The sequence below is a fragment of the Heterocephalus glaber genome, unplaced genomic scaffold (assembly GCF_053883595.1).
Source record: "Heterocephalus glaber isolate CG9 unplaced genomic scaffold, H.glaber_assembly_v1.0 deba00001600, whole genome shotgun sequence".
NCBI lineage: Eukaryota > Metazoa > Chordata > Mammalia > Rodentia > Bathyergidae > Heterocephalus > Heterocephalus glaber.
Window position 1 is genome coordinate 46,589,110 of NW_028258372.1, and position 26,728 is coordinate 46,615,837.

A 26,728-nucleotide genomic window follows, 5' to 3' on the forward strand; every position below is an offset into this window, starting at 1 on the left:
TATGGAACCTTCAGCCCCTCATGCCAGGCATTCTCAGGGCTCTACATTCCACCTGGGCTAACCGGGCATTCTTCCAGCCAGATAAGAAGTTGTGCAGTTTCCTTTTACAGCCATTTCTTAAGTGTTCCAGATGAGGTTCTCTGAGATGCAGATGCTGGAACAGAATCAGATGGCAGAAGATTCATTTGGGGAAACTCTTCTGAAGAATAAAGCAGGGAGGCAGGGGTGGGGGTAGGTCTGCCACCTGGAAGGGGAGAGGGGAAGGGAAGGAGGGAGCATTGAATAGGAGCTACACAGAAAGCGCAGCCAGGCTGCTGGGATGAGGTTTTAACTGTGCTTTAATTACCTCATGTCTGCTTGCTGAAAGGACTCAGGACTCCAAAGTTTACACTCACCATTTCTTCCATACAGAGCATATGGTATGGTAATAGCAGTGCAGCAGAGGGCTGGAGACACAAGACAGGCAAGCTTCTCTGTCCCCACTGGTGGATCCCACAGGAAGCTGTGCTCCCATCTCAGGCATAAATCCTAGGAAGGGTGATACTGACTCATGGTTGGGCCTTGCGGTGTGTGCAATGGAACTTGTGGGCATACTCCAGCTCCATGATGAGCCACACTTGGTAAGCTCCTCCAGGTCCCACCAATAAACCAATTATGAAACAATGCTGACAGACTGGCGCATCCTGACCCCAAACACTCCCCAGAGTGATGGTTAGATTGCCTGGTGTTGGCTGAGGGTCACCCTCACTGCAGGCAACTCTAGATTCCCATGCAGATGAGAGCCTTGGGTGTCCAAGAAGCCCAGTCTAGGAGCCCCTCGTTGGGTGGAAATGGCCTGGCCCCTGCTGCTCTGCCATACTCAGTTCCTGGCCAGAGGCAGCCTGGGAGAGCACACCACCAGCAAGAATGCTGGAGTAGGGCCGGGGATTTGGCTCAGTGGTTCCGCCACCCACCTCGAAAGTGCAAGGTCCTGAGTTCAATCCCCGGTACCCAAAAAAAAAAAAGAACGCTGGAGCAGATCTTAGGGGCAGCAGATAGAGGCTGTCAGGCAGCTGCACCCCTCACAGCTGGAGATCTGAAGGGCAAACCTGTGGCTCCCAAGACTAACTTCAGGAAAGGCATTTATTTATTTACTGAAGAAGGGTCACACTATGTAGTTCAGGCTGGCCTTGAACTCATGGTGACTGCCTCAGCCTCCTGAGTGCTTGACCTGGCATGTTTATGTTTGTTTTTAAGATAGAGTTTTGCCATGTAGTTCAGTTTGGCCTTGAACTTGCAATCCTCCCACCTCAGCCTCCTGAGTGCTGAGATTACAGGCATGTGACACCACACCTGGCTAGGAAATGTATTCTTTTTTTTCTGGTACTGGGGATCGAACTTGGGACCTTGCACTTGCCCCCACCCTGGGAAATTTTTTCTTTTTTGGGGGTACGGGGGATCGAACTCAGGACCTTGCATTTGCCAGGCAGGTGCCAGAACCACTGAGCTAAATCCCCAGCCCCAAAGCCTGGGAAATGTTTTTAAAAGTTCCCCACTCCCCTCTACTCATGTGGCCTCTGTCTCTCTGGTCATATCTCTTCTCACATCTTATTTTCGATTCTCCAGCTGTCTGTCCTTAACTACTTAAAAGTTCCTGGAATAAAAGCCACATTCTACCTCCACTGGAGAGATAGCATATGAATACGATCCTCTACAAATACTACTAGTTTGTTCTTACCCTTCCTCTTCTGATTGCTGCTCATCCTTCTCTGAGAAACCTTTCTTGCGCCTCACCCCTAGTGGAGTTCAGGACACACTGCCCCCAGTATAACATCTCTGGTGCTTGAGAAAAACCACACACTCTCACCTTCCCCAGGCCCTTCACCCCTGAAGGCCTCTCTGTACCAGAGAACACCGCCCCCCTGCAGCCCTGTATCCCCAGTCCTTCGCACGTTTATTTTGGGACAGGGTCTCTCTAAACTGCAGTCCTTCTGAGTAGCTGGGATTTCAGGCATGGGCCACTAAACCAGGCAGGAATATTCTTATCTCTGAAGACAAATCCTAAAAAGAATATAAATAAACAGGCCTTGCTACATCTTCCCATCCCCAGTTTATTACCATTAGATCACACTTTTCATCCAAGCACCTGTCTTCATGACTATCCACTGCTGTATAAAATACACAAGTTTAGGCTCAGCATGGTGGTGCAGACCTGTAATCCTGACTCCTTAGGAGCTGTGAGGTAGGAAGATCATGAGTTCAAGGCCTGGATAACATTCTTCAAGCCTGGATAACATTCTGAGATTTTTGTCTTGAAAAACAGAACAAAACAAAAACCACAGGTTGACTTGTTTGTCTGGGTCATTTCCTGATGAAATTTCCCATGTCACATAAAACTTAGATAAATTTGGCCGGGCGTGGTGGTGCACACTTGTAATCCCAGCACTCAGGAGGCTGAGGCAGGAAGACTGCTGTGAATGAGGCCAGTCTGGGCTATATAGTGAGTTCAAGACCAGCCTGAACTACATAAAGAGACCCTGTCTCAAAAAACAAAACAAAATTTAGATAATTTTGTGTGCACTTTTTTTATTAATCGTTTTTGTTATACACCCCTTAACCATGAACTTTGTGAAAGGTGAGAAAGCTCCGCCATGTTGGAGCTTAAACTCAGTTGTTAGCAACTGTTGCTGTGACAAAATGACAGATCATATACTTAGAGGAAAAGTCTTCTTCGGCTTAGAGTTCAGTTTCAGTCCACAGTTGCCTGGCCACGTTGTGGTGACCTGTGGCAAGGCAGCACATCAAGGCGGAGAACACGCAGGATGGCAGAGGAGCTCAGCCAAGGGTCTCAGGGAGCAGAGAAAGAGAGGAAGGTCCACCTCCAATGCAGGCCTCCGGGGCATGGTCCAGTGCTGTCGCTTCCCTTCACAATGCCCACTTCCCAATGCCTCCACCAGCTCCCAGCAGTGGTGGCGGTGGGGACGTCCAGATCCAGATGGTAACACCAGGGCTCCACACAGGCTAAGCATGCGCACTCCCACCAAGCTGTACCCCTAGGCCTCTCCCTCATATCCCACTCTATGCTACTAAAGCACTCTGCCCTCAGCCCTGAGGAAGATCTCCTCAAATTATAGTAACTGCCACTGCATGTGCCTGTGTCTTTCACAAGAGACTATAAACTCTTACCAGGTCAGGCACTAAGGGTTTGCAACCCTAATATCTGCCACATACTAGGTGCTAATAAGTTTTTGCTGACCAACTACTGGATAATTACATCCTATTTAACTGCCTAGAGTACTGTGGCTAAGAAAAGAGAGCAAACTTGTGACTACCAACTCTATTTTTTTCCTATTCTGGAGACTGAACTCAGAGAACGCTTAGCTAAACCCTCAGCCCTTTCATGGGGGTCTTGATACACTGTCCAGGCTAGTCATGAACTCGAACTCCTCCTGCCTCAACGCCCCAAGCAGCTGGATCACAGCTGTGTGCCACTGACCTGGTTTCTGTTTGATTTTTTGAGGAACAGCCCCACTATTTTCCATAGCAGGGGGCCCATTTACATTTCTACCAGGAGTGCACAGAAGCTCGAATTTCTCCACATCTTTGCCAACGCATCCCTGCTATTATCTTTTATTATAGCGGTCACAGTAGATGAATTAGTTTCTCATTGTGGTTGCGGTTTGTATCTCTCCAGTGATAATGATCCTGCATATCTTTTCATGGGCTTATTGGCTTATTACATTTTCTTAGGAGAAATGTGTATTCAGATTTTTTATCCTTTTTAATCTTTCCTCCCCTTTTTTTTCAGCACTGGGGACTGAACCCAGGGCCTCATGCACTCCTAGGTAAGTCCTCTTCCAGTGAATTACATACATTCTCAGACATTTTTGCTCATTTTTCTTTTTTTTCTTTCTTTTTTTTTTGGTCCCAGGGATCAAACTCGGGACCTTGCATTTGCAAGGCAGGCAGCAGAACCACTGAGCTAAATCCCCAGCCCTTTGGCTCATTTTTAAATTGAGTTTTTATCATCAAGTAGTCAGATGTAGTAGACTAGTCAGATATGTGATTTGCAAATATTTTCTCTCATTCTGAGAGCTGTCTTTTTACTGTCTTGATAGTATCCTTTGAAGTACACAAATTTTAATTTTTTGTTTTGTTTTTTTTTGGTACTGAGGATCAAACTCAGGACCTTGGGGTTGCAAGGCAGGCAGCAGCACTACTGAGCTAAATCCCTGGCCCCACAAATTTTAGTTTTGATGATGTCCAATTTTTACCTTCTTTGGTTGATCGTGCTCTTATGTTATATCTAAGAAACTGTTGCCTAATCACTAACTGTTGCCTACTGGTCTCTTTTATTCTTTAGCTCTTACACGTAGGTCTTCAATCTGTTTTGAGTTTTGTTTGTACACAGCACATGAAAGTAATATTTTAACACAAGCCTTAAGTGTTGTGGTTTTCATCGTGGAGGTGGTGTGAGAGACTAAACTCTATTAAAATTGGATGTTTCTTCCATAGCATCTGATTTTTGTAGGACATTTTATCCTTTATTATTGCAATTTTATTCACATCGACCCTTACATTTTGGTCTAGGCAGGAAATGTGTTAGCTTCCCACTACTATAATAAATGCACCGGAAAGGGCTACTTGGCTTACAGCTCTGCCGGTCTACGCCATGGTCAGCTGGGCCCACTGCTGTGGGTAGGGTAGCACAGTGTGAGCACACAGCAGAGCCGATTCACTTCTCTCATGGCCAGGAAGTGAAGAATGAGGAGAAGACAGGGATTCCAGTTCCCTTCAAGGACATCCCCTCAATGACCAAAAGACTCCTGCAAGGGAGGAGGAGAATAAAAAGCACAGAGTAATTTGTGCAAGGTCACAGACAGAGGAAGTGGGGGAACTGAGATTTGAACCCAGATCCTAGGACCATCGCTACTCCTGGTGTATCTGGATGTTGAGACAAGATATACCGAACTTAGTGTCTTACTAGCAACATAATTTTTCTTTTTTTCATAGAATGAAGTCACAATTTTTTCTAACTGCTAAGATTCTCAAGCAAAGCAAGCTATGTACTGTAGTCAATCTTTCTTCACCAACTCAAACTTCCAGGAGCTCATCAAAAGTATTTATGAAAAATGTATACTCACACACATATATATACACACACATACTTTATCTGTAATCATTGCAATTCATTATTTATAAATTGATAAATGGACCACGGACACGAAATAATCAAACCTGATGTACTTAAAATGTGGTCAAGTTTATTTTTCTTTTTTTGGTTTTTTTTTTTTGTACGGGGGACCAAATTCAGGACCTTGCCCTTTCGAGGCAGGCAGCAGAACCACTGAGCTAAATCCCCGGCCCTTTGTTTTGTTTTTTTGAGACAGGGTCTCACTCTGCTGTTCAGGCTGACCTTGAATTCACTGTGTAGCTCAGGCTAGCCTCGAACTTATAGTGATCCTCCTGCCTCAGCCTCCTGGTGCTGGGATTACAGGGGTGTGCCACCATGCCTGGCCATGTTTATTTTTCTTATGATGTATTTTTATCTGGATTAACATTAGTGTCCTTATCCAAATTTTAGTTTTTTAAAGAAGGATAAGAAGAACATGGGCTGGGGATTTAGCTCAGTGGTTCCAATGCCTGCCTCGGAAGTGCAAGGACCCGAGTTCGATCCCCTGTACCCCAAAAAAGAAAAAGAACACTTGTACATCATGTCATTTCAAATTGGAATACAAAATTGAAGGAAAGTTAACACCCCATTAGTTCATGTTTTATGACTTAAATGATGGTTCCCAGTTGATATTTAACCTCAATGCAATAGTAGTAAGAGTGATTTAGCTCAGTAGTTCCCGTGCCTGCCTTGCAAGCGCAAGGTCCCGAGTTCAATCTCACGTACCAACAACAACAAAAAAAGAGTGGCCTTGTGGAGGTTAGTTAGATGGCTCTGGTGTCACAGATGCGACTGCACCTGTATCAAAGAGCTCAAGGTTAGGGCCAGGGATTTAGCTTAGTGGTTCCACCGCCTGCCTCGCCAGTGCAAGGTTCCGAGTTCAATCCCCAGTACCAAAAAAAAAAAAACCCAAAAAAACCCAAGATAATAGATTTAATCACACAGGGCCGGGTAGGGCTGGGGATGTAGCTCAGTGGTTCCACCGCCTGCCGCACAAGCACAAGGTCCGGAGTTCAATACCTGATACTAAACAAAAAAAAAAAGAGCTCAAGGTTGAAGGGAGTATTGTGCTGCCCATTTGTCCCTCCTGCTATGTGAAGACCGTGTATGTGTTCATTCCTCTGGAAGAGGCAGCAATGACCTGCCACATGAAGCAGAGAGCAGCCTTCACCAAACTCAGTGCCAACACATTAGTGCCAGAACAATGAGAAACACATTTCTGTCATTTATAAATTACCCAAACACAAGGTATTTTGCTGTACCGGAATAGACTAAGACACGTTCTCACATCACAGAGTCTGAGGTGCTACGAGTGGGCCAGATTCCTGATGCGAATGCCACATCACTGTGGTCCTTTGATAAATTACTAGGTTGCTGGAAGAATCAAGCAATCCAATGATTGCAAAACCTCTCACACATACCCAATAAAGAATGTTACAAAAATAATAGCGAAGTGTTTTGGTTTCAGGCACACAACTAGTATATCCAGGAGACCTGAAGCTGGGATATAGCTTCAGGGTTCAGACTACAAGAACAATCATTTAGTTTTTGTTTAAAATGCTGAAAGGCCTAAACCATTGATTTAAACAGCAGCTTTGTTTCAAAACTGCCTCAGAATAAAACCTCGCTTGCCTTGGTCTAATGTCCTCCTGATCACTGGGATATTCGTGAAACTTTTCCTTCTCTCACACCTTTAGCCCCCTTCATGTTCATTCCTCTTCCTTCATTCTCAGAGGGGAGACCTTTTCTCGATCCCGCCTCCAAACTGAAGGTGAAGTAGGCTGCAGGACACACCTCCAGGTACCGCGGCACCCAGCCAAGAGCTGGGAGTGGTGTTTTCCTTTTAGTGGGCAGGTAAGTGTGCTTAGAAGCCTAGGGCATGGGGGGATTAAGTTCACTCGGAAAGATCACCGTGTAAAATTGAACATGCACACTTTCCGCTCACTTCCTGCTCTCCTTCCTGCCGTGGCAGCGCAGCACCCAGTACTCCAGGCACAAAGCTGATCACTAATGACAGTCCTTCCTCCTCTCACTCTGTGACTCACCAAGTCTCTTCCGTTTTCACACCTCTTGAGAGGTGCACTGATGCCGCCCCAGTACCATGTGATAATTCCCATGCTTAGCGGTGGGAGTGGTAGTTAACTGCTAGGTGCTCTGAGCTATTATGGTAAGGTCTACACCACTGTCATTCATTTAATGCAGAACAACTTTATGGGGCTGGGGACATAGCTCAGTGGCAGAGCACCTGGCCAGCAAGCCAAGGCCCTCGGTTCAATCTTGGGCGCCAAACATTAGAAAAAAAAAACTAGTCTGAGACTGTACAACTAGCACCAGGGCCACCCTCCGAAATTCCACGTCCACGCGCCAGCCATCTCTGCGCTGTTCTTTGCCTGACTGGTTCCAGTCTCTCACCCTGTCCCTGGCAAGTTCGCTGCTCACCTTGTCTAAATAAACGGAAACCTGCCGGCCTTTCCTAAGACTCGGCTCCTCCCTCCTGCAGCCTCAGCAAGTTCACCTCCCCCCCCCCCCCCCGATCTGCTACCTTTCAACACTCAGTCCTGGAACTCGCTCATCCGCTCATCACCTAAATTGTCCTTCCCAGGCTTACCGGTCCCATCTCCCACCCCATCCCGCATAAATTCCTGCACAAAAAGCTGCAGCGCAACGACGTCTGTTAACGAAATCGCTGAAAAGCAACCCTGGTTTATTTTTGCAAAGTGGCACAGACAAGAACTGCGACACCTTTGCTGGGGCTTCTTTCACTAGAAGAGCGACTCGCACGCCGCGCCGCCAGCCTTGCCTCGGGTACCTAATCTCCGTGAGGCGTCTCCGCGAAGCCTCCCGTCGTCTCCCAGCCACCGCCAACTTCGCGACCTCAGGGCTCTTCGGGCTCTCGGGGCCCCACTCAGGAGCGCAGGCTTCCCTAGCCGCGAGTGGTAGCCGAGATCCGAGTCCGGTCGCCCGGCGTGGGGAGGCCCCTCGCGCCCGCCACTGAGAGGCGAGGCCCACGCGCCGGCCGCAGGTGCCCTCCGCCGGCGCCCCGAAGGGCCTGCAGCTGCCGCGCGAGCCGGGGGGCCGCAGGGCGGCGGCGGGGGCCCAGGCTGGACTCGGGGGGCCGCGGGTAGCCGCAGTCCACCCGCGCGCGCGCGCGCGCGCGGCCTCAGGGCAGATCCCAGCGGCCGCGGGGCGGGGCGGGCTGCCGAGGCGCCGAGCGGGCGGGAGCGGCGCGGCGCCGGGCAGCGCTGCGCATTCGAACCTCCCTCGCAAAGACAGTCTCCGCCCCACAATGCACCGCGGCGGGCAGCCTTTGAAAAAGCGGCGCGGCTCGTTCAAGATGGCGGAGCTCGACCAGTTGCCTGACGAGAGTGAGTAGCACCTCCAAGCACCCCCTCCTCCCGCCGGTCGCCTGCCTCGCGGCTGTCTGGGTTGGCACGGGCGGCCGTGCACTCTGCCCGGCCGGTGGGCCGCCTGCCACCCCCGCCGCCGTCCCCTAGTCCCCCTAACCCGGTGCTGCCGCCGCGGCGCCTCCTTTGTTATGGTGTCTGTGCGTCGGTTTCTGGGGTTGTGCGAACGCCAGGGCCGGAAACTGAAAGCCCAGGAGTCCGCTCAGAGCCGGGCGGAGGCAGCCGCTGCTCCCCTGGCGCGACCCGGGTCCGCGGCGGAGGCGGGGAAGAGCGGCCCCGGGACGCGGGGGACGCCGCCGGGTTACGTAACGCGCCCGTCCGGGGCCGGGAGCTCGGCGGGCAGCTTCCCGGCCGGCCGCGGCTCGCGCCCCGTGACAGCGCCCGGCGCTCGGGGACTGGCGCTCTGCACCCCGGGAGCGTCTCGGTGTCAGGGGGCTGGCCCCTGCCCCTGGGGCCGCAGGCGCCTGGGGAGCCTCCCGGAGCCGAGCCGGGCTGTACCTGCGGGGTTCAGGGCCCCGCCCCACGCTCTCTGCTGCGTGGATGGGTCTTGGGAACCCGGGCAGTGCCCTTCCGCACAGATGTGACCAGCACACACACGTGTGCCCTGCCCTGGCTGACGTCCCCTCCCGAGTGCCTCACGAACCGGTTCTCCCTCCTCCGAGACCTGGGTGCTCACCAGTGTGGAGTCAAGGAAAGCACCAATTCTTAGTTTAAGGACGATGGAAGTTAATTTTGTAATTTTCAGTATTGCACAAATCACATAGAAAGACAGATATTTCATCTTAGTTAATTACAAAGTGGTCCTGAATCCACCCTCTCCATTGGGTTTATAAAGTATATATCACATGGGGAGAATTTTAGTATAACAAAATCAGAAGGCACAGTCAATTGAATGTATCTGCATGCAAAGCATAGACTTTAAAAATGAGCGCTCGAGATACTGCCAATGCTGCTTGCTTTGTGGGGTCATATATTCGTAATGTATTATGAAGTTAACAAGTTGCCATGCTGGGGAAAAGTTGTATTTAAAATGTTTGTGTTTTAAATTTGATCTAGACCAGTGCTGCGTCCCAAAAAAAACTTTCTTAGCCATGGAAATGTTATCTTTAGCAGTGCCCAGCAGGATGGATAGCCACTAGCTGTGAGAGCCCAGGAAACACTTCAAATGCAGCTAGAATGACTGAGGAACCAACTGAACTTTCAATTCCATCTTAATTTCAGTGTAAATAGCTGTTAGCTGTTTGACAGCGTGTAGCTGTATACTGTCCGTGAACTGTATTGTTTCTTGTTTGGAGAATAATGTGGATTGTGACTTAGGGTGCTTCTAAATAAGGGAAGGCCTAATAAGCACAGGTGCTTGTCATCTGAAAATGTTTTCCTTATTTCGGTTCCTTGTAGAGACTTGGGATTCAGACCAAGGTCCAAATTGCAGCCATACTCTTAACCCAGTCATTTATTACTGTGTGACACCTGTTGTGGTTTGGATGTGTATGCCCCCACAAAGGCTCGTTGTGTTGAAGGCTTGGTTGCTGGTGGGATTGGGGAAGTGACTAGGTCATGAGGGTTCTTACTTCATCAGTGAATTAATCCACTAATGGGATCGTAATTTGATGGCATTAGTGGGAGGTGATGGAAACAGGCGGTGGGATCTAGTTGAAGGGAATGGGTCTTGGCATGACCTGAGAACTGTATGTTGTCCCAGGCCTCTTGCTCTCTGGCCTTCTCACTGTCCACTTCTTGGCTGCCATGAGGTGAGCAGCTTTGCTCCTCCACACCCTTCTGTCATATTTCTGCCTTGTCACAAACTTAAAGGCAGCAGAGCCAAATGACCGTGGACCGAAACTGTGAGCCAAAATAAATCTTTTTCCACTAAGTTGTTGGTCTCAGGTATTTGGTGACAGCAGCCAAAATCTGACTAATATAACATCTCTGGTACATTGATTTTGAGCGGCCTGCATGTGTGTTTGTGTGGTGTATCTTATTTAGCTAGACTGTAGCTTTGTTGAAAACAGGGATTGCCATACCTGGTGTGTTATACAATGCCACAAATCAAATATATATAAATACTTGATTTATATGGAATTGAATGTGGAATAACAGGCATTATTAAAATGGAGCAGCATCTTGAAAAGGAAAAATGATTTCAGTTTGATACTGGAATATGTTTTTTGCCAAGTTTAGTCAAGGGAGTGAGTAGCTAATAGATTAGCTAATAGGCACTATAACATCAGTAGTAAAAGCTGTCATCAATTGAGTACTTACTATGCATCAGTGCTGTGTGAAGCATGTTACATGTATTTTCTCATTTAATCTTCAGTTTTAATTGATACAAGTACTTGATGTATATATGAGGAAACTGAAGCCGTCTTTCACCCAACTCTTTCCTCGGAGCTCTTGCTGTTTCACATCTCCTCTCGTGCCTCAGAGCCCATCAAACTTCAGAGGTCGGACTCCCCCTCATGCTCCCACCCAGGACATAGATGGTTGCAAGGGCTCCTATCCTAATGAATGGTTTCACTGTGGATTCAGCCGGCACAGCAGAAACCTAGAGGTTATCTTTGACGCTTTTCTCTTTCACTTCCCTTCTTTAAGCCTTTAGGAAGTCTTGAAACTTTCTCTCAGTTCTGCCTACTTTTACCATCATTTCCCCAAATTGTCACTGTCTCTTTTCTACAGGAACCACTTGTTTCCCATTAATCCATCCCCCTGCTACACACAGCCAAATAAATCCTTTCAAAATGTATGTAGATCCTCCTCCAGGCTCCCTTTTCTGCAGGGCTTTTGCAGATGCTGTTCTCTGACTGGAATGCTCTCTAACTCCTCTTATTTCCAGTTAACTTCTACTTACCCTTTAGTTCTTGTTTTAAGCTTCTTCAGAGTTATTCATTCTCCCTGACTCAATTACGCTTTCTTTTCTTTTCTTTTTTTTTTTTGATTTTTTTGTGACAAGGTCTCACTGTGTAGTTCAGGCTGGCCTTGAACTCACTATGTATTCCAGGCTGGCGTTGAACTCACGATGATCCTCCTGCCTCAGCCTCCCAAGTGCTGTCAATTATGTTTTCTTTAATCTTTTTATACCACTGTGTAACTTCAGAGTTACAGCCGTCACAGTTGCAGTTTTCCATTTATGTGATTACTTAGTTGGTAACCCCACCAGAGTATGCTGTTTCTTTTTTCTTCTGCTTGCCTTCCCAGTTCCTTGCCATGATAACATCTGACTTATTTCTCTGGCCTTTTCTCACTTTACACTAACTTCATGACAAATACAAGACCACTCCTCCTTGTTCCTTGAATATTTTAAACTAATTTCTCAGGGTTTTTCTGCTCTCTCATGGTTAGATCTTTTCAGATGTTACCCCTCTAAAAGCCTAGCCTATGTAAACCCCTACACACACATACAAATGTCACCCAGTTCATTTCCTTTAGAGCAAAACTGCTGTGAACTGTAATTATTATTTTATGTGCTAATGTGTGTCTCTTGTAGAATGTAAACTCCCTTTGAGCAGAGGCTGTATCTCATTCCTTGGGGTTACCTCAGCCCCCAAAACAGTGTTTATGGCAAGCATTCGGTAAATACTGGTTGAGTGAACAAGCATACCCAGTTAGCGCAGGAGTCTAATCAGATTCATCTGATTATTTATATTATATTCTTAGCCTAATAATTTGTGGTCAATCACAGTAAATACAAACAGTAATCACTGAATGAAAATTGGCTAAGTACTGTGTACCCTGTCTACACTTTTACTTTCCATTTTATACACAAGAAAACAGAAGCACGTAGGGTCAGTAACTTGGGAAGGCATCATACCAGGAAAGCGACAGAGCCAAGATTCAAACACACCTAGTCTAGATAGAACTTACTCTGATAGCCACTAGCAATACTGCCTTTCAAACAAAGAAAAACGAGGTCCAGGGATGTAGCTCAGTGGCGCTGTGCCTGCCCAGCAAGTGCAAGGTCCTGAGTTCGATCTCCGGTACTGGGAAAAAACCCCAAAATAATAATAATAATAATACAGGTGCTTTTTATGTGCTGCTTGTTTTTTTTTTTTTGAGACAGAGTCTTGTGCTGCAGTTCAGGCTGACCTCACTGTGGAGGCCATGGTGGCCTCAAACTTACGGTGATCCTCCCTCAGCCTCCTGAGGGCTGGGATTGCAGGAGTGCACCACCGTGCCAAGCAGTACAGATTCCATGTGTATGAGGAGCTTCTTGGTTATTCTGCTGTACACTAATTATGTTGTTTTTGTTTTTGCTTTTGGTACCGGGGACCTTGCTCCTGTGAGGCAGGCGGCGGCACCACTGAGCTAAATCCTGGCCCTCACTAATTGTGTTTTATCTAGTGAATCCCTCCATGTTTATGCCAGTCCCTCTTGGCTGTTTCCAGCTCCTTTCCCCAGCTTTGACCCTTAAGTACAGTATTTGTACCTACTTGCATTCTAGACTTTCAAGGGACTTATTGCCTACTATGACAATCCCTGGATCATTTCCATTTGCTGTTTTCTCCACTTCCTTTCCACTTCTAATCTTTGTGTGTTTTTCATGGGGTTTTTTTGTTTGTTTGTTTTTGGTGCCAGGGTTCAAACTTGGGTCCCTGCGCTTGCACAGCAGGCGGTGAAACCACTGAGCTAAATCCCCCAGCCCTTAATCTTTGTCTGAATAAGTGTCAGTTCCTATTTTCATTTCTTCTAGTACCAGAGCACTTGGAATGAGGACCAAAATTATATCTGTCCCTACTTTTCCTTTCTCTTCCCTACTCTCTTCTCTTACTTTTCTCTCAACATGGTTTGTGACTCTCACAGCTTCAAAAGGACTGCTAAATAAACATCCCTCTCCAGTTCTTCCTTACTCTATTTGAGTTTTGATCTGCTGCTTGTATTGTCTACTAGTTATTTCTAAGTGTACATTCCACCGTCGCTTTAAACTGCCTCACTCAAACCTGTTAATCACTTTAACTCCCAAACCAATTTTTTCTCTCATTTTGATTATAAAGTAATTATTGATTTGTTTTATCTTTAACTGTAGGCTCTTCAGCAAAAGCTCTCGTCAGTTTAAAAGGTAAGAATTACACCTTTTTTAGTATATCATAAAATAGAAATTTAATTCATAAAATTAGATATCATGTTTTTCTTTTCTATTTCCATTCTATTTATTTCTAGTCTCATAGTGTCTAAGTATTGACTTTTGCTGATAATTTTAAATTCATATCCTTTTAGAGAATTAGTCTTCAGTTAGAAATTAAGAAAAAAAATTTTCTAAGGTTATTGGCCCAAGAAGAACTTTCTAACTAAGCATTTGAGGAAAATCTTGCTTATATTTATAGCGTTTATTAAACCTGTGCTGAGCTGCATGTTTAAGAATCTTGACTTCTAAGTAATAGTGCAAGTTCCCCAAAATAAAAGAATAATAGTACTTTTCTCTTTCTCAGGTAAAACAAGATCTGCTCTTGGTCTTGCTGTTTCTTTTGGTAGGCACACTGGACTAATCATCTTAATATATTTTAAATTTTACCTTTTTTTTTTTTTTTTTGGTGGTATGGGGATTGAACCCAGACCTCCTGCATCCCAGGCAAGTGCTCTACCACTGAGATACAGCCCTAGCTCTTTTTACAGTTTTATATCAGAAGCCAGATGTGAATTTATACACCTGCAGTTCCAAGACTGGGGAGGCCAAGACAGGATTGCAATGAGTTTGAGGCCTGCCTCAGCCATGTAATGAGCTCAAGGGCAACCTGAGCATACCTAGGCCATGTCTCAAAAAAACAAAAACAACAACAAAAATATTTCGGCACTACCATGTTAGGCTTCACCTTTTACTTCTTGATTTTCTACTGGGTAAATAAATTGGAAAGCAAGCTGAATATTCTCAGAGGTTCTTTAGTATTTTTAGTCAATAAAGCTACTATTTTGTGCTTTGGATTGGTGGTTTACTATATGCAGTCCTTATCTTCCAGAATGCTTCAGTTTGTTTACCTGGATGGATTGACTCCATCCTACCACCTTGTTTGTACTAGGGATTGAACCTGGGGCCTTGTGCACACATTCTACCCCGAGCTACACTCATCTCCCCACCTCTTTCGTGATTCTTCAAATACACTCCTGAAAAAGCATTTTTTTCTCCAGATGTTAAATTCATTTCTTTTTTTCATTTTCCTCTCTTCCTTTCTTTCTGTCTTTCTTTCTTTTTTCGCAGTGGGTTTTCCCTGTGTTGCCCAGGCTGCCATTGAACTCCTGGGCTTAAGGGATAGCCTTCAGCCTCCCAGGTAGCTGGTACTACAGGTGTAGTACTCTACCGCTGAGCAGGCCTCAGCCCTGTTTCTTTTTTAAAAATTACACAACTAATACAAATTTCTTATAGAAAAAAACTAGAAAATGCTAGCAAACAGCTAGAAAAAAATGAAAATAACCTTTATATACTGATACCAGATTCTCTCTATGTAAATATACATATATGTATATATACACCTTTTTACAAAAGTTAAACTCCTTTTTATTTTCATAATGTCTCATCATTTACTTGATCGGTTCTCATGGTTGTGCACAACTTCAAAGACTTTTTTTTGAATTAAGAAAACAAATGCCATACTAATTTCATTTTCATATGTCAAAGGTTTCATATATTGAAGCGAAAACATTCATAAATATGTTATAAATTCAGAATTAGAGGAGGATTTTTCAATTTTCCATTGCCCCACTTTCAATCAAAATTGTACCAAAGGGGCGGGGATGCAGTTCAGTGGTTTCGGTGCCTGGCATGCAAGCACAAGGACCCAAGTTCGATCCCCGGTACCAAAAAGAAACAAACAAAAATAAAATTGTACCAAAAATTATGAGATAGTCCATGGCAATTAGAATAGGAGAAATTATCAAAAAACAAAAGAAAAAAGCCGTATGTTTCAGTCTAGATTTTGTTTTCTTTTGTTTTGCTTTGGTTTGGTTTGGTTTGGTTTTGATACAGTGTCTCATTATGTAGTTGAGGCTGGCTTTGAATTCACTATGCAGCATTAGCTGGCCTCGAGCTCACAGTGACCCTCCTGCCTCAGCCTCCCAAGTGCTGGGATTACAGATGTGTGCCACCACACCTGGCTCAGTATAGAAGCAGAATACTTTCAAGATGCATTATTATCAGATTATTAAGGGACTTGGTCAGGAAATCACAAATGAGATTTTTTGCTTGTAATAAACTAAAATTATTATGATCAGTATATTTTTTTCACATTGGTATATATTTTAGATACATTGCTATGAAAAAGGTAGTGTTCATAGTATAAAACCCTATGAACTTAAGCTTAAATTTAATTAACATTAATTATTCATTACAGAGGGAAGCTTATCTAACACATGGAATGAAAAGTACAGTTCTTTACAGAAAACCCCTGTTTGGAAAGGCAGGAATACAAGCCCTGCGGTTGAAATGGTAAGGATTTTACAATAATTGTAGCTAAATTATATTATCATATGTAAATTCTTGTAACACAGTAAAACATTTCCAAAGTTTTTCCCAACCATAAGCATTTGAATCTTCAAGTGTAATTGAGTAGTATTTGATCTTATTTAGATCAGTTATCATAGCCATTGTAATCTGATTATCATACATTTGTTAAATAATTGTAGTTTCTTTAAATAGGAAAAACAAATGTCAACAACCCAAAATCATACTTTTATTGGGTATTGCATAAAGCTTTATGTGGGTCTGGTCCTTGCAAGAAAATATATAAGTAAGTGGTTGGGTATTAAGTCTTTTATAAGTCAAAGTAGTACATTTGGAAGTGAGAAGTAGAGATGAGCATAAGTTGCATGACTAGCAGTTTTAAGACCCCCACCTCCTGCTCAGCCAGGTAGCTAGGAGTTGGGTTAATGATGAAACAGGCTTGGCACTGGTCAGGACAGCAGCAAGTGGCCATAGTGAATGATAGGCTGGCAGCTCCGTCACTCTGCTCCCTTCCTCCTGCTGTCCATGGTCAGGGGAGGGGAAGGCAGAAGGAGCTTGGCTATTGGAGCTGTGAGTTTAATTTCAGGGTTCTCATCCTGACTCCATTGGGTGCTGCCTATGTATTGTTATCCCTCTGCACCTGCATCCTTTCCAAGTAGGCATGAAGACTTGGGAGAGTGGTGAGCATAGCTGCCTTCCACAGACATGAGGATTTTTCTTGGTGGTGGGACCTTACTGGGATACAATTTCTGTTCTTTCTCTCTATTCATGAGAACTCTCAACCTAGGGTGGAGTATAAATTTTATCACATTATATAGGCACTTGAGTGTATTGTGTACTTTGGATACCTACATTTTTTTAAGCTCTAAAGGTAATTATGAAGTATTTTTTTATCTATTTATATATTTTTTGTATTTTTATTTACAAAGAGAAACTTGGGTGACAATTTTGACAACAGATCTAGTACAGTACTATATACATTTCGGCTTCCTCTTCTTGAGTAATTTAATGCCTTTGTCCCAGCCAGCCCTATGCATTAGACATCATGTGATACACTCAGTTGATAGTCACCCACATAATTTGAACTGGAATTTCCAGAATTTATTTTCCTATCTTCTTTATCCAAGGCTGCCAGTAAGGAGACTTGGGTTCTAGTTTTAGCTTTATCATCAACTAGGTATTTCATTTATAAACAAATCACATAAATTTATGTTTTTAATATTTTCTAAATCTAAGATTATTTTTTACTTTATGTGTGTTGTATTACTCGTACTTAGTTTTCTATACTGCTGATAATCCAGACTTAGTTGTATTTTCCAAATATAAAACTGTACTTTGGAACAAAAATAAGAAATGTTCTGCTTTTTTCATTTAAAAAAATTCTATCATAGCCTTTTAGAAATTCAAAACGAAGTCGACTCTTTTCTGAGGAAGATGATAGACAAATAAATACAAAATCACCTAAAAGAAACCAGAGAGTTGCAATGGTTCCACAGGTAAGGGTGTGATGAAATTTTGTTTCATGTGAAAAGAAGTAACCAGTCACTCAACATGATAAAGTTTGTATTTCTTCTATTATGAGCAACAAGTTATTTCTTTAAGTAAGTACTGCTGCTTGGCTTCTATTTTAGTTATTTAGAAAGTATCGTGGTTTTTTAGTTGACTTTAAACCAGAGTGGAAAGCCAGTTACTGTTCTGTAAGAATGAATATAGTGGACATTAAGCAAATAGATTGAACAATATGGAATCAGTTAGGATTTTGCATGGAAATAAGCAGGAAACATATTCAACATGTTAGGAAGCATGTTAAAGACTTTATGCAAATGAGGGAAACATGCAGTATAAAATCAGATTTCCTTTTTTGGTTTTAACTTTTTTGGATGCTGCAGTTCAGACCTAGGGCTTCATGCATGCTAGGGAAAGAGCTTCCCCACTGAGCTACACCTTTGCCCTCCTTTCTGACCTTTGTTTTTTTAAATCAGTGGACATGTAAGAATCAATGGAGTGAAAATTGGATATGAACATACTCACTGTAAGAATACTGTATTTTTTTCTCCTGTCTTTTTTATAAATTCTTACATAATCACTCCTGTTTTCCTTTCATAGTAGAAGTGATTTCTTGTCAAATGAAGCCTTGAACATCAACATGTCCAACCAAAAGTTTTTCCATACCTTTATGATAATTTTAAATAGTAAAATATATTCATGTTCTGTAGAATGAACAAAATACATCTAAAACTTTATAAACATCAGGAACAAATGTACATAAATACCTGAAGTGCAATTTAAAAATTTGATATTATTGAAAATAAAATGTGATGTGTTTCTGGGCTTGGTAAGAATTGGTTACAGGCTTGAATAAATGAGTAAGTAACAGTTCTGTCAGACTTCGGGAGAACTGTGGTGCTCGGAGAATCTGGATGGTTCACAAGCATGCAGAAGACTTGGGTCTTTATGACGGGAACTGTCCTGTCCCAGTTTTATCCACTGCCCTCCTTCCCAGGCATGGCCCTCCTTCCGGAACTTTCTACTTTGGAGCAGTACAGAAATGATATAATATGTGACAAACATGGGATAAATACAATAGGAGAGTTCTTCAAATACCTGAAAAGATGTTTTATCCTCTGAGTTTTCTCTTTACTAGTTTTTTTTTTTTTCCTTGATACCAGGGATCAAACTCTGGACCTTGCACTTGTGTGGCAGACGGCAGAACCACTGAACTAAATCCTCGGACCTCTCTTTACTAGTTTTAACATCCCTAGTTCTTTCAGTCTTCATTTATTTGGTGTAGCTTGTTCCCTTACATTTCTAATCACATTCTCTGAATCTGTTGGATTTTGAGTCCCTTTGTCTGTCTGTCTGTCTGTATTTTGTGGTGCTGGGGATCAAATCCAGATCCTTGCACACATGCTAGGCAACTGCTGTTTCACTGAGCTACATTCCCAGCCTGTCTATATGTTTATTTAAAGAAAACATCCAGAGTTGAAGACGTTATGAAAACCAACTTTTACTGAATACTTATTATGTGCCAGGTCTTGTTCTAAACATTTCATATGTATTACTTGCATTTAATTTCCAACAACCACCATGAAATAGGGGGTTTATATTTGAGTATTATATTACTCTTTATTTTGCAGATGAAAAAACACAGTGAAGTTAAATATCTTGTCTAGGTCACAAAACTAGAAAGTGAAGGCTGATATTGAAATGGTAGGCAACTTGTCTCCAGAGTCCTGTTTTTTGTGTTTGTGTTTTTGTTTTTGTTTTTTGGGTTCCGGGGATTGAACTCAGGTCCTTGCACTTGCGAAACAGGCGCGGAACCACTGAGCTAAATCCCCAGCCCTTTTTGTTTTTTAAATAGCTTTATTGAAGTATAATTCACATGTCATGCAGCTTACCTATTTAAAATATATAACTGTTCATATGTGCAGTTGTACAGTCATCTCCTCAATTTTAGAACATTTTTATTACCCCAGAAAGAAACCTTCTACCTAGTAGCAGTCATTCTCTAGTTTTCATTTGTTGAATAAACCTTAGAAGGATAGTTGCTACAAGGATATTTACATTTAAAATATGAAAGATATTATCAAATAATCTATCCATAAAAGTTGTAATAATTAATATTCCCATAAACAATTTATATTCTCATAACAAGACTATTCAAGACAGGTCTGTTATATACTATTGGATATACATATAATATGTATTGGACAATTGATATATATTCATATATATTTCATTTATATATATATCTCCAATGAGCTATAATACCCTGTTTAAAACTTTGGGTCACTAACTAGAAAGAACCATAGCACTTTTTGTGTTAAAATTTTTTTTTCTTTTGGTACCGGGGATCGAACCGTGGTCCTTGCGCTTGCGCAGCAGGCAACAAAACCACTGAGCTAAATCCCCAGCCCTGTGTTAAACATATTTTAAGGTAACTTTTTTTTTCTTTTTGAGCTATATAATTTAGGCTGGTCTTGAACTCATCATGTAGCCCAGGCTGGCTTTAAACTCTCAGTTAGCCTCCTGCCTCATCCTCCTGAGTGCTGGCATTATAGGGATGAACCACCATGCCTGGCTACTTGGTTGTTATTTAATGCTAAACAAGCTGGCTTACAATTTTTTAAATTTTTCATTAAAAATTTAATTTTATAATTACAATCTGGTGTCCTGAATTGGATACTGGAACAGAAAAGGATATTAATAAAAAATCCGGTGAAATCCAAATACAGTCTTTAGTTAAGTATGGTACCACTTTTGCCAGGCGTGGTGGCGCACACCTGTGATCCCAGCACTCGGGAGGCTGAGGCAGGAGGATCGCCGCAAGATCAAGCCCAGCCCAGACTGCATAGTGAGACCCTTCCTATCTCAGAAAACAAAAAAAGTAATGTTGTATCACTTTTGGCAAATACACAATGGTTAGGGAAAACTCTGTACTATCTTTGTAACTGTTCTGGAAGTATAAAATTTTCTCAAAAAGTTATATCAAAAAAGTGAAAAATTAATTTGACCTCAATGTTCCATTCTCCTAATCTTCTTTGATCCAGTGGTACATACTATAATTAGTTTGATTATCCTCTAAAGACATTTTAAATATAATTTAAAAATTTTATGTATGTGTTCATAAAAAATGTAGAACCATTCTTGATATATAAGTACTTTTAAAAATGTATATAATATATAATTTTGGGTTTGTTGTTGTTGTCATTGTTTTGTTTTGTTTTGTTTTTGGTACTGGGGATCGAACTCAGGTCCTTGAGCTTGCATAGCAGGCAGTGAAACCACTGAGCTAAATCCCCGGCCATTGTTTTGTTTTTAAGACAAGGTCTTGCTATATAGTTCAGGTTCACCTTGAACTCACTATGTACTCTAGGTTAGCCTCAAATTCACAGCAATCCTCTTGCCTCAGCCTCTTGATTGCAATGTATATATATTTTTAATTACACTTTAGTATCATTTTCATGAAAGTGTGCTGTGCATCATTCTGTTTTCTTTCATTCCAAAGCCTCTTTTTAGGGGCCAGGGATTTAGCTCAGTGGTTACGCCGCCTATCTTGAAAGCGCAAGGACCCGAGTTCAATCCCCAGTACCAAAAAAAAAAAAAAAAAAAAAATTATTAGTTTGCAAAAGCCTCTTTTTAGAGATCTGGCCATGTTGATTAAGGTGGGCAAACAATTAAATATTTCTTTTTAATGTACAATATTCAGTCATACAGTATCATAATTTATTTATAAATTTTTCCATTTCAGAGCATTTAAGTAGCTTCTAAGTTTTGACTCTTACAATAATGCCACGGTGAACATCCCTAGTATGTTTGAATAATTTTGCAAGTGCTTTTCTAGGACATGCCTGAAATGTGAAATTGCTGGATCATAGACTATACACATTTTAAGTTTTTAAAGCAGTACCAAATAATTCTCCCCAAAAAAGTATACTGACTTTTCACCCAACAAATAGAGTCCCTATTTTTCCAAAGGCTGGCCAACTCATTTTCTAATCTGCTGTGGAAATAAACTCATTTTAGTTGGCATTATATCTGAGACTGAGATTGAAATACTTCTTTTTTTAATTTTTCCTAGTACCAGGGATTGAACTCAGGTCCTTGCGCTTGCGAGGCAGGCAGCGGAATCACTGAGCTAAATCCCAAGCCCTGAGATTGAAATACTTTTATGTGCTTAAAAGTAATTTCCTCTTCTGTAAAGTCTTCCCCATTTTACTATCATTCATTTTCTTACTAGTTTATAAAACTTCATATATATTAAGAATATTAGCGGAGCTCAGTGGTTCTGCTGCCTGCCTTGCAAGCACAAGGTCTCGAGTTCAATCCCCAATACCAAAAAAAAAAGAATATTAGCCCCTTCTTTGATCATTTATATGTATTATAATTGTCATAGTTTGTACTTTGCCTTTATTTCTATATTTTTCAACATACCTGTTTTTTTGTTTTGGTTTGGTTTTGGGTTTTTTGTGGGGGGGGTTGCGGTACTGGGGATTGAACTCTGGACCTTGGGCTTGTGAGCCAGTCAGCAGCACCACTGAGCTAAATCCCCAGCCCAACATGCTTGATTTTTAAAAATTGTAGGAGTATGACTTTTTTTTGCTTTTTGTCATTTTTTGGGGTTTTTGTTTGTTTTTTGTTTTAATTTTTTGAGACAGGGTCTCATTCTGTAGCCCAGGCTGGCCTTGAACTTACATTGATCTTCCTGCCTGGACCCCCTGAATGCTAGGTTACAGGTGTGCACCACTACACTCAGGACTTCCTGTCATTTCTTGAGTTTGTCGTCCTCAGAAAGATTGCGTTCCCTAATCTAAAGTTTATATGGCTTTAGAATTCTCTCATTATTTCCTCTTATTTCATTTTTTTTAACTGTTTAAATCTTGAATTTATTTTAGAGTAAGGAGTGAAGTAAGACCAACCTGTTTCCTTCAGAGGGCTAGTTTTCTTGGTAACATTTATTATAATCCATCTTTTATATAGTGATGTAAAAGTCTTCACCGCAAGCTAAATTTCTGTATATATTTGGGATTACTTTAGGCTTTGGGGGGTTGTGGGGGAGTCTGGCTATGCATTTCAGCCTGGCCTTGATCACTATGTAGCCCAGGCTGTCCTGGAACTCAGAGCAATCCTGCTGCCTCCACCTCCTGAGTGCTCGGATTACAGGCGTGTGCCACCACGCCTGGCTGGGCTTTTTGTCTTTATGTCTATTGTATCTCTGTATGTGCTAGGGTCAAATTATTTTAATGTAGCTTTATTGTATTTTAATGTAGCAAGACTTTTTTTTTTTAGATTTTTCCTAATCTTGCACATTTATTTTTCCATATGGACTTTAGAATCAACTGATTAGGAAAGAAATCCTATTGACATTTTTATTGGGATTGTATAATACTATAAATTACTTTGGGGAATGATATATATGTGACATTGAGACTATCTAAGAACAGATTGGAAACTCAGTGATTTAAATCCTTAATGTTTTTTACAAGATGATAATTTTAATAATAAATTTTCCCATATTAGTCTTGCACATTTCCTAAGTGTATTCCTAGGTATTTAATATCTGTTACTTGTCATTTTTTGCTCTTTTTTTAGTCAGTAGCAGGGATCAAACTCAGGATCTTGAGCTTGCCAGGCAGGCGCAATGCCACTGAGCTACATCCCTGGCCCTATTTTTTGCTCTTTTTTTGTTTTGTTTTGCTTTTATAAACAAGATTTTTCTTGTTTTATTATCTAACCAATTCTTATTTATATTTAGAAAAGATTAATATTGGAGGAGGTACAGGGAGTTGAACACAGGGCCTTTGCACTGACTATATCTCTAGCCCTCTTTTTTACTTTTTAATTCTGAGACAGGGTCTTGCTAATTTACCAAGTTGCCCAGGCTAGGCTTGAACTCGAGATTCTCCCATCTCAGGCTTCCAGAATGCTGAGATGACAAGCATGAGCTACCATGCTTAGCTAAAGAGTGGGGTTTTGCCGGGCGTTGTGGTGCACGCCTGTAATCCCAGCACTTGGGAGGCAGAGGCAGGAGGGAGGATCGCCGGGAGTTCAAGGCTAGCCCAGGCTACAAAGTGAGTTCAGGGCCAGCCTGAACACAAAGGGAGACCTTGTCTCAAAAAAAAACAAAAAAAGAGTGGTTTTTTTAGGACAGTGATCAGGATACTCTTTTTTTTCTTTATAAAACAGAGCATGACTATATTTCAAAACATAGCCAAAAAATAACAAAGTATTTCACAAAGGCAATGCATGATAAACATCTTTACATACTGAACCATCCATCATCTCTTAGGAATCAGTAAGACTGTTACTACAAGGGGAAGTGAAAGGATCATAAAGGAACAGTAATGCTATACAAGGATGAGATGGCTCAACAGTATGCTATATAAAGATGAGAAAGATTAACATTAACAAAGAAAAACCACTTATATTACATTTTCAATTATTAAGTACGTACGGTTATTGGTCACATAGTTTTAGGAAATGAAGAACTTTGATTTCAACACTGATGTACTTCAATTAAGAGGAAATTTACTCAAATACAGATTTTGCGTACAGTTTGCAGTGGTGATTGTAATCCACAGAAATAATTTCAATGCAGCTGAAAAAATTAAAATTTACATAAGCATATTTACCACATAGAAAATTTACAGGTAATATATTTGTAAGGCCAGGTGTGGTAGCCCAGGATACTCCTTTTATATATCAATTTTGTGTTTACCTACTTCATTAAATTTTCTGATTGTTTTTCATAGTTACAGTATTTTGGTTTTATTTTATGTTTTTGGGGGCAGTCATATCACTTGCAAATACAGTAATGATAGTTTTGTCTTCTTTCTGGTTTTTGTTGTTCTTTATCTAACTGGCCAATTCCTTCAAAACAGTGATTATATTCCTCACTTTAATTAGTATGTTTTTAGGTTTTAAACATTGAGCATGATACAGAATTTTTTTTCAGGGCTGGGGATTGAACCCCCAGGATCTTGTGCATGCTAGGCAGAGAACTCTATTATTCCTAATCCATATCCCCAGCCCAATAAGGATTTTTGGATTGGCATGAAGAGAAATATATACACACACACACACATACACACACACATTTTTTTTTTTGGTACTAGGGATTGAACTTGGGTCCTTGCACTTGTGAGGCAGGTGGCCGAACCACTGAGCTAAATCCCTGGCCTGAGAAATATATATTTTGTCATGCATGTTAGTCTGTTTGCTGTTGCTGTTACTCTCAACAACTGATTTGTTTGTAAAGAAAGGAGGCTTATTTAAGCCAGGCATGATGGCTCTGGAAGTCTAAGGCCATGGTACTATCCTCTGCTCGGCACCTAGCAAGAGCCTTCCTACTTGGTCGTGGCCTGGTGGACAGCACCACGTTTCAGAATGCAGCATGCGTGCAAGAGAGATTTTTTAAATTCTTTTCTTTTGGTACTGGGGGATTGAACTCAGGACCTTGCGCTTGCAAGGCAGGTGGTGGCACCACTGAGCTAAATCCCTGGCCCTCTTTTTCTTTCTTTCTTTCTTTCTTTCTTTCTTTCTTTCTTTCTTTCTTTCTTTCTTTCTTTCTTTCTTTCTTTCTTTCTTTCTTTTTCTCTCTCTCTTTCTTTCTTTCTCTCTCTCTCTTTCTTTCCTTCCTTCCTTCCTTCCTTCCTTCCTTTCTTTCTTCTTTCTTTCTTTCCTTTTTTTTTTTTTTTTTTTTTTTTGTGGTACTGGCAACTAAACCCTGGGCGTCAATCTCGGGACCTTGAGCTTGCGAGGCAGGCACCAGAACCACTGAGCTAAATCCCTGGCCCACCTTTTTATTTTTTATTTTGAGGCAGGATCTCACTAAGTTGGCCAGGCTGGGCTTGAAGGTTTGATCCCCCTTCTTCAGCCTCCCAGAATGCTGGGATTACAGGTCTGAGCTACCACACCTAGCTGAGGTTCTATTTTACATAGCAAAGCCACTCTTTAGGTAACCCCCTAACCCATGAAGGGGTGAGCCCTCATGGATGCCTTAGTCACCTGTTAAAAGTCCTGTCTTTCCTGTCTTTCAAATACCATTAACATGTGTGTACCATATTAATATATGACATGAACTTATTTGGGGATTAAGTTTCCAACGTGAAATCTGGGGGACACATTCCAATGATAGCATCAAGTTAAGGTATCCTTTTTTTTTTTTCCTGGTACTAGGGATCGAACTCAAGACCCCATGCTTGCCAGGCAGATGCTGTGCCACTGAGCTAAATCCCTAGTCCTCCTTTTTTTTTTTTCTTGGTTAGCCTATTTTTATTTTTTTATTTTTTTGGTACCAGGGATTGAACTCAGGTCCTTTCACTTGCACAGCAGGTGGCGAAATCACTGAGCTAAATCCCCAGTCCTTAAAGGCTTGGTTTTTGGGTTTGGGGGTTTTTGGGGGGGGGTTGTTTTTGGTTTTGTTTTTTTGCAAAAATAATTTTTATTACTTTTATTTTCTCAAATAGACTTGGCCACTGTGTATTCCTCGTTTTGTTCAATTCTTTGTTCAAGGTGAGAAGAACCTGAGCTAACTCCCAAGGGAGAGGGAAGCAGCCCAGGGCTTGTTGGTTTTAAAATATTGAAATATCAATATTTTCAAAGAACTTTTAGTTTCATCTCTTTTTTCTATTCAGTTTTACTTATTTCTGTTCTAATCCTATTTCTTTCCTTCAGCTTTCTTTGATTTTACTTTCTTTTCTTGTTCTAGTTTCTTAAGGTGGAAAGATAGTGCTATGGTTTGGGTATGGCTTGAGTATCCTCTAAACCAGTGGTGGTGAACCTTTTAGAGCTTTCAGTGATACAAACAGCTGGCTGGGGCACTTGTGCCATAGAGTCTTTGAAATGTAGTCCCCACTGTGAGGTATCAAGAGGACATGACTAGGATTAGATAAAGTTATTCAGGTAGAACCCTCATGATTAAGTCCTGGGGGCAGAGGGAGAAAGACCAGACCCATATGCTTGATACACACCCATGTGGTTCCTTAGCCTGTAATGCCTTGCATTGCCACAGGACTCTACCACAAGAAGGCTGTCACCAGATGTGACCCCTTGACCTTAGGCCCCCAGAACTGTGAGCCGGAATAAATTTCTTTATAATCCACCCACTGTTGCTAGCAACAGAAAGGAACTAAAAGTATAGGTTATTTATTTGAGATATTTCTTCTTTTCTAATATGGGTTAAGCATAAAGTCTAAATTTTCCTGTAAGGACATTACCTCTATTATTTCATTTTTATTATGTTGT

General features: G+C 42.0%; 1 protein-coding gene across 2 annotated transcripts in view; it reads left to right on the plus strand.

The window, feature by feature from the left end:
* Positions 1 to 8,423: 8,423 nt before the first annotated feature.
* Positions 8,424 to 26,728, plus strand: part of Lin9 (lin-9 DREAM MuvB core complex component) — a 62,598-nt gene continuing 44,293 nt past the window's right edge. Inside the window, exons 1-5 of one of the 2 annotated variants that reach the window (XM_021242407.2) lie at positions 8,424 to 8,517; positions 13,577 to 13,609; positions 13,980 to 14,018; positions 15,873 to 15,967; positions 17,374 to 17,478. In XM_021242407.2, the coding sequence (XP_021098066.1) occupies positions 8,439 to 8,517; positions 13,577 to 13,609; positions 13,980 to 14,018; positions 15,873 to 15,967; positions 17,374 to 17,478 (351 nt within the window). In that variant the 5' untranslated portion in view covers positions 8,424 to 8,438. The remainder of the gene's footprint in view (positions 8,518 to 13,576; positions 13,610 to 13,979; positions 14,019 to 15,872; positions 15,968 to 17,373; positions 17,479 to 26,728) is intronic. The other variant, XM_004861986.3, reaches the window with a different exon arrangement.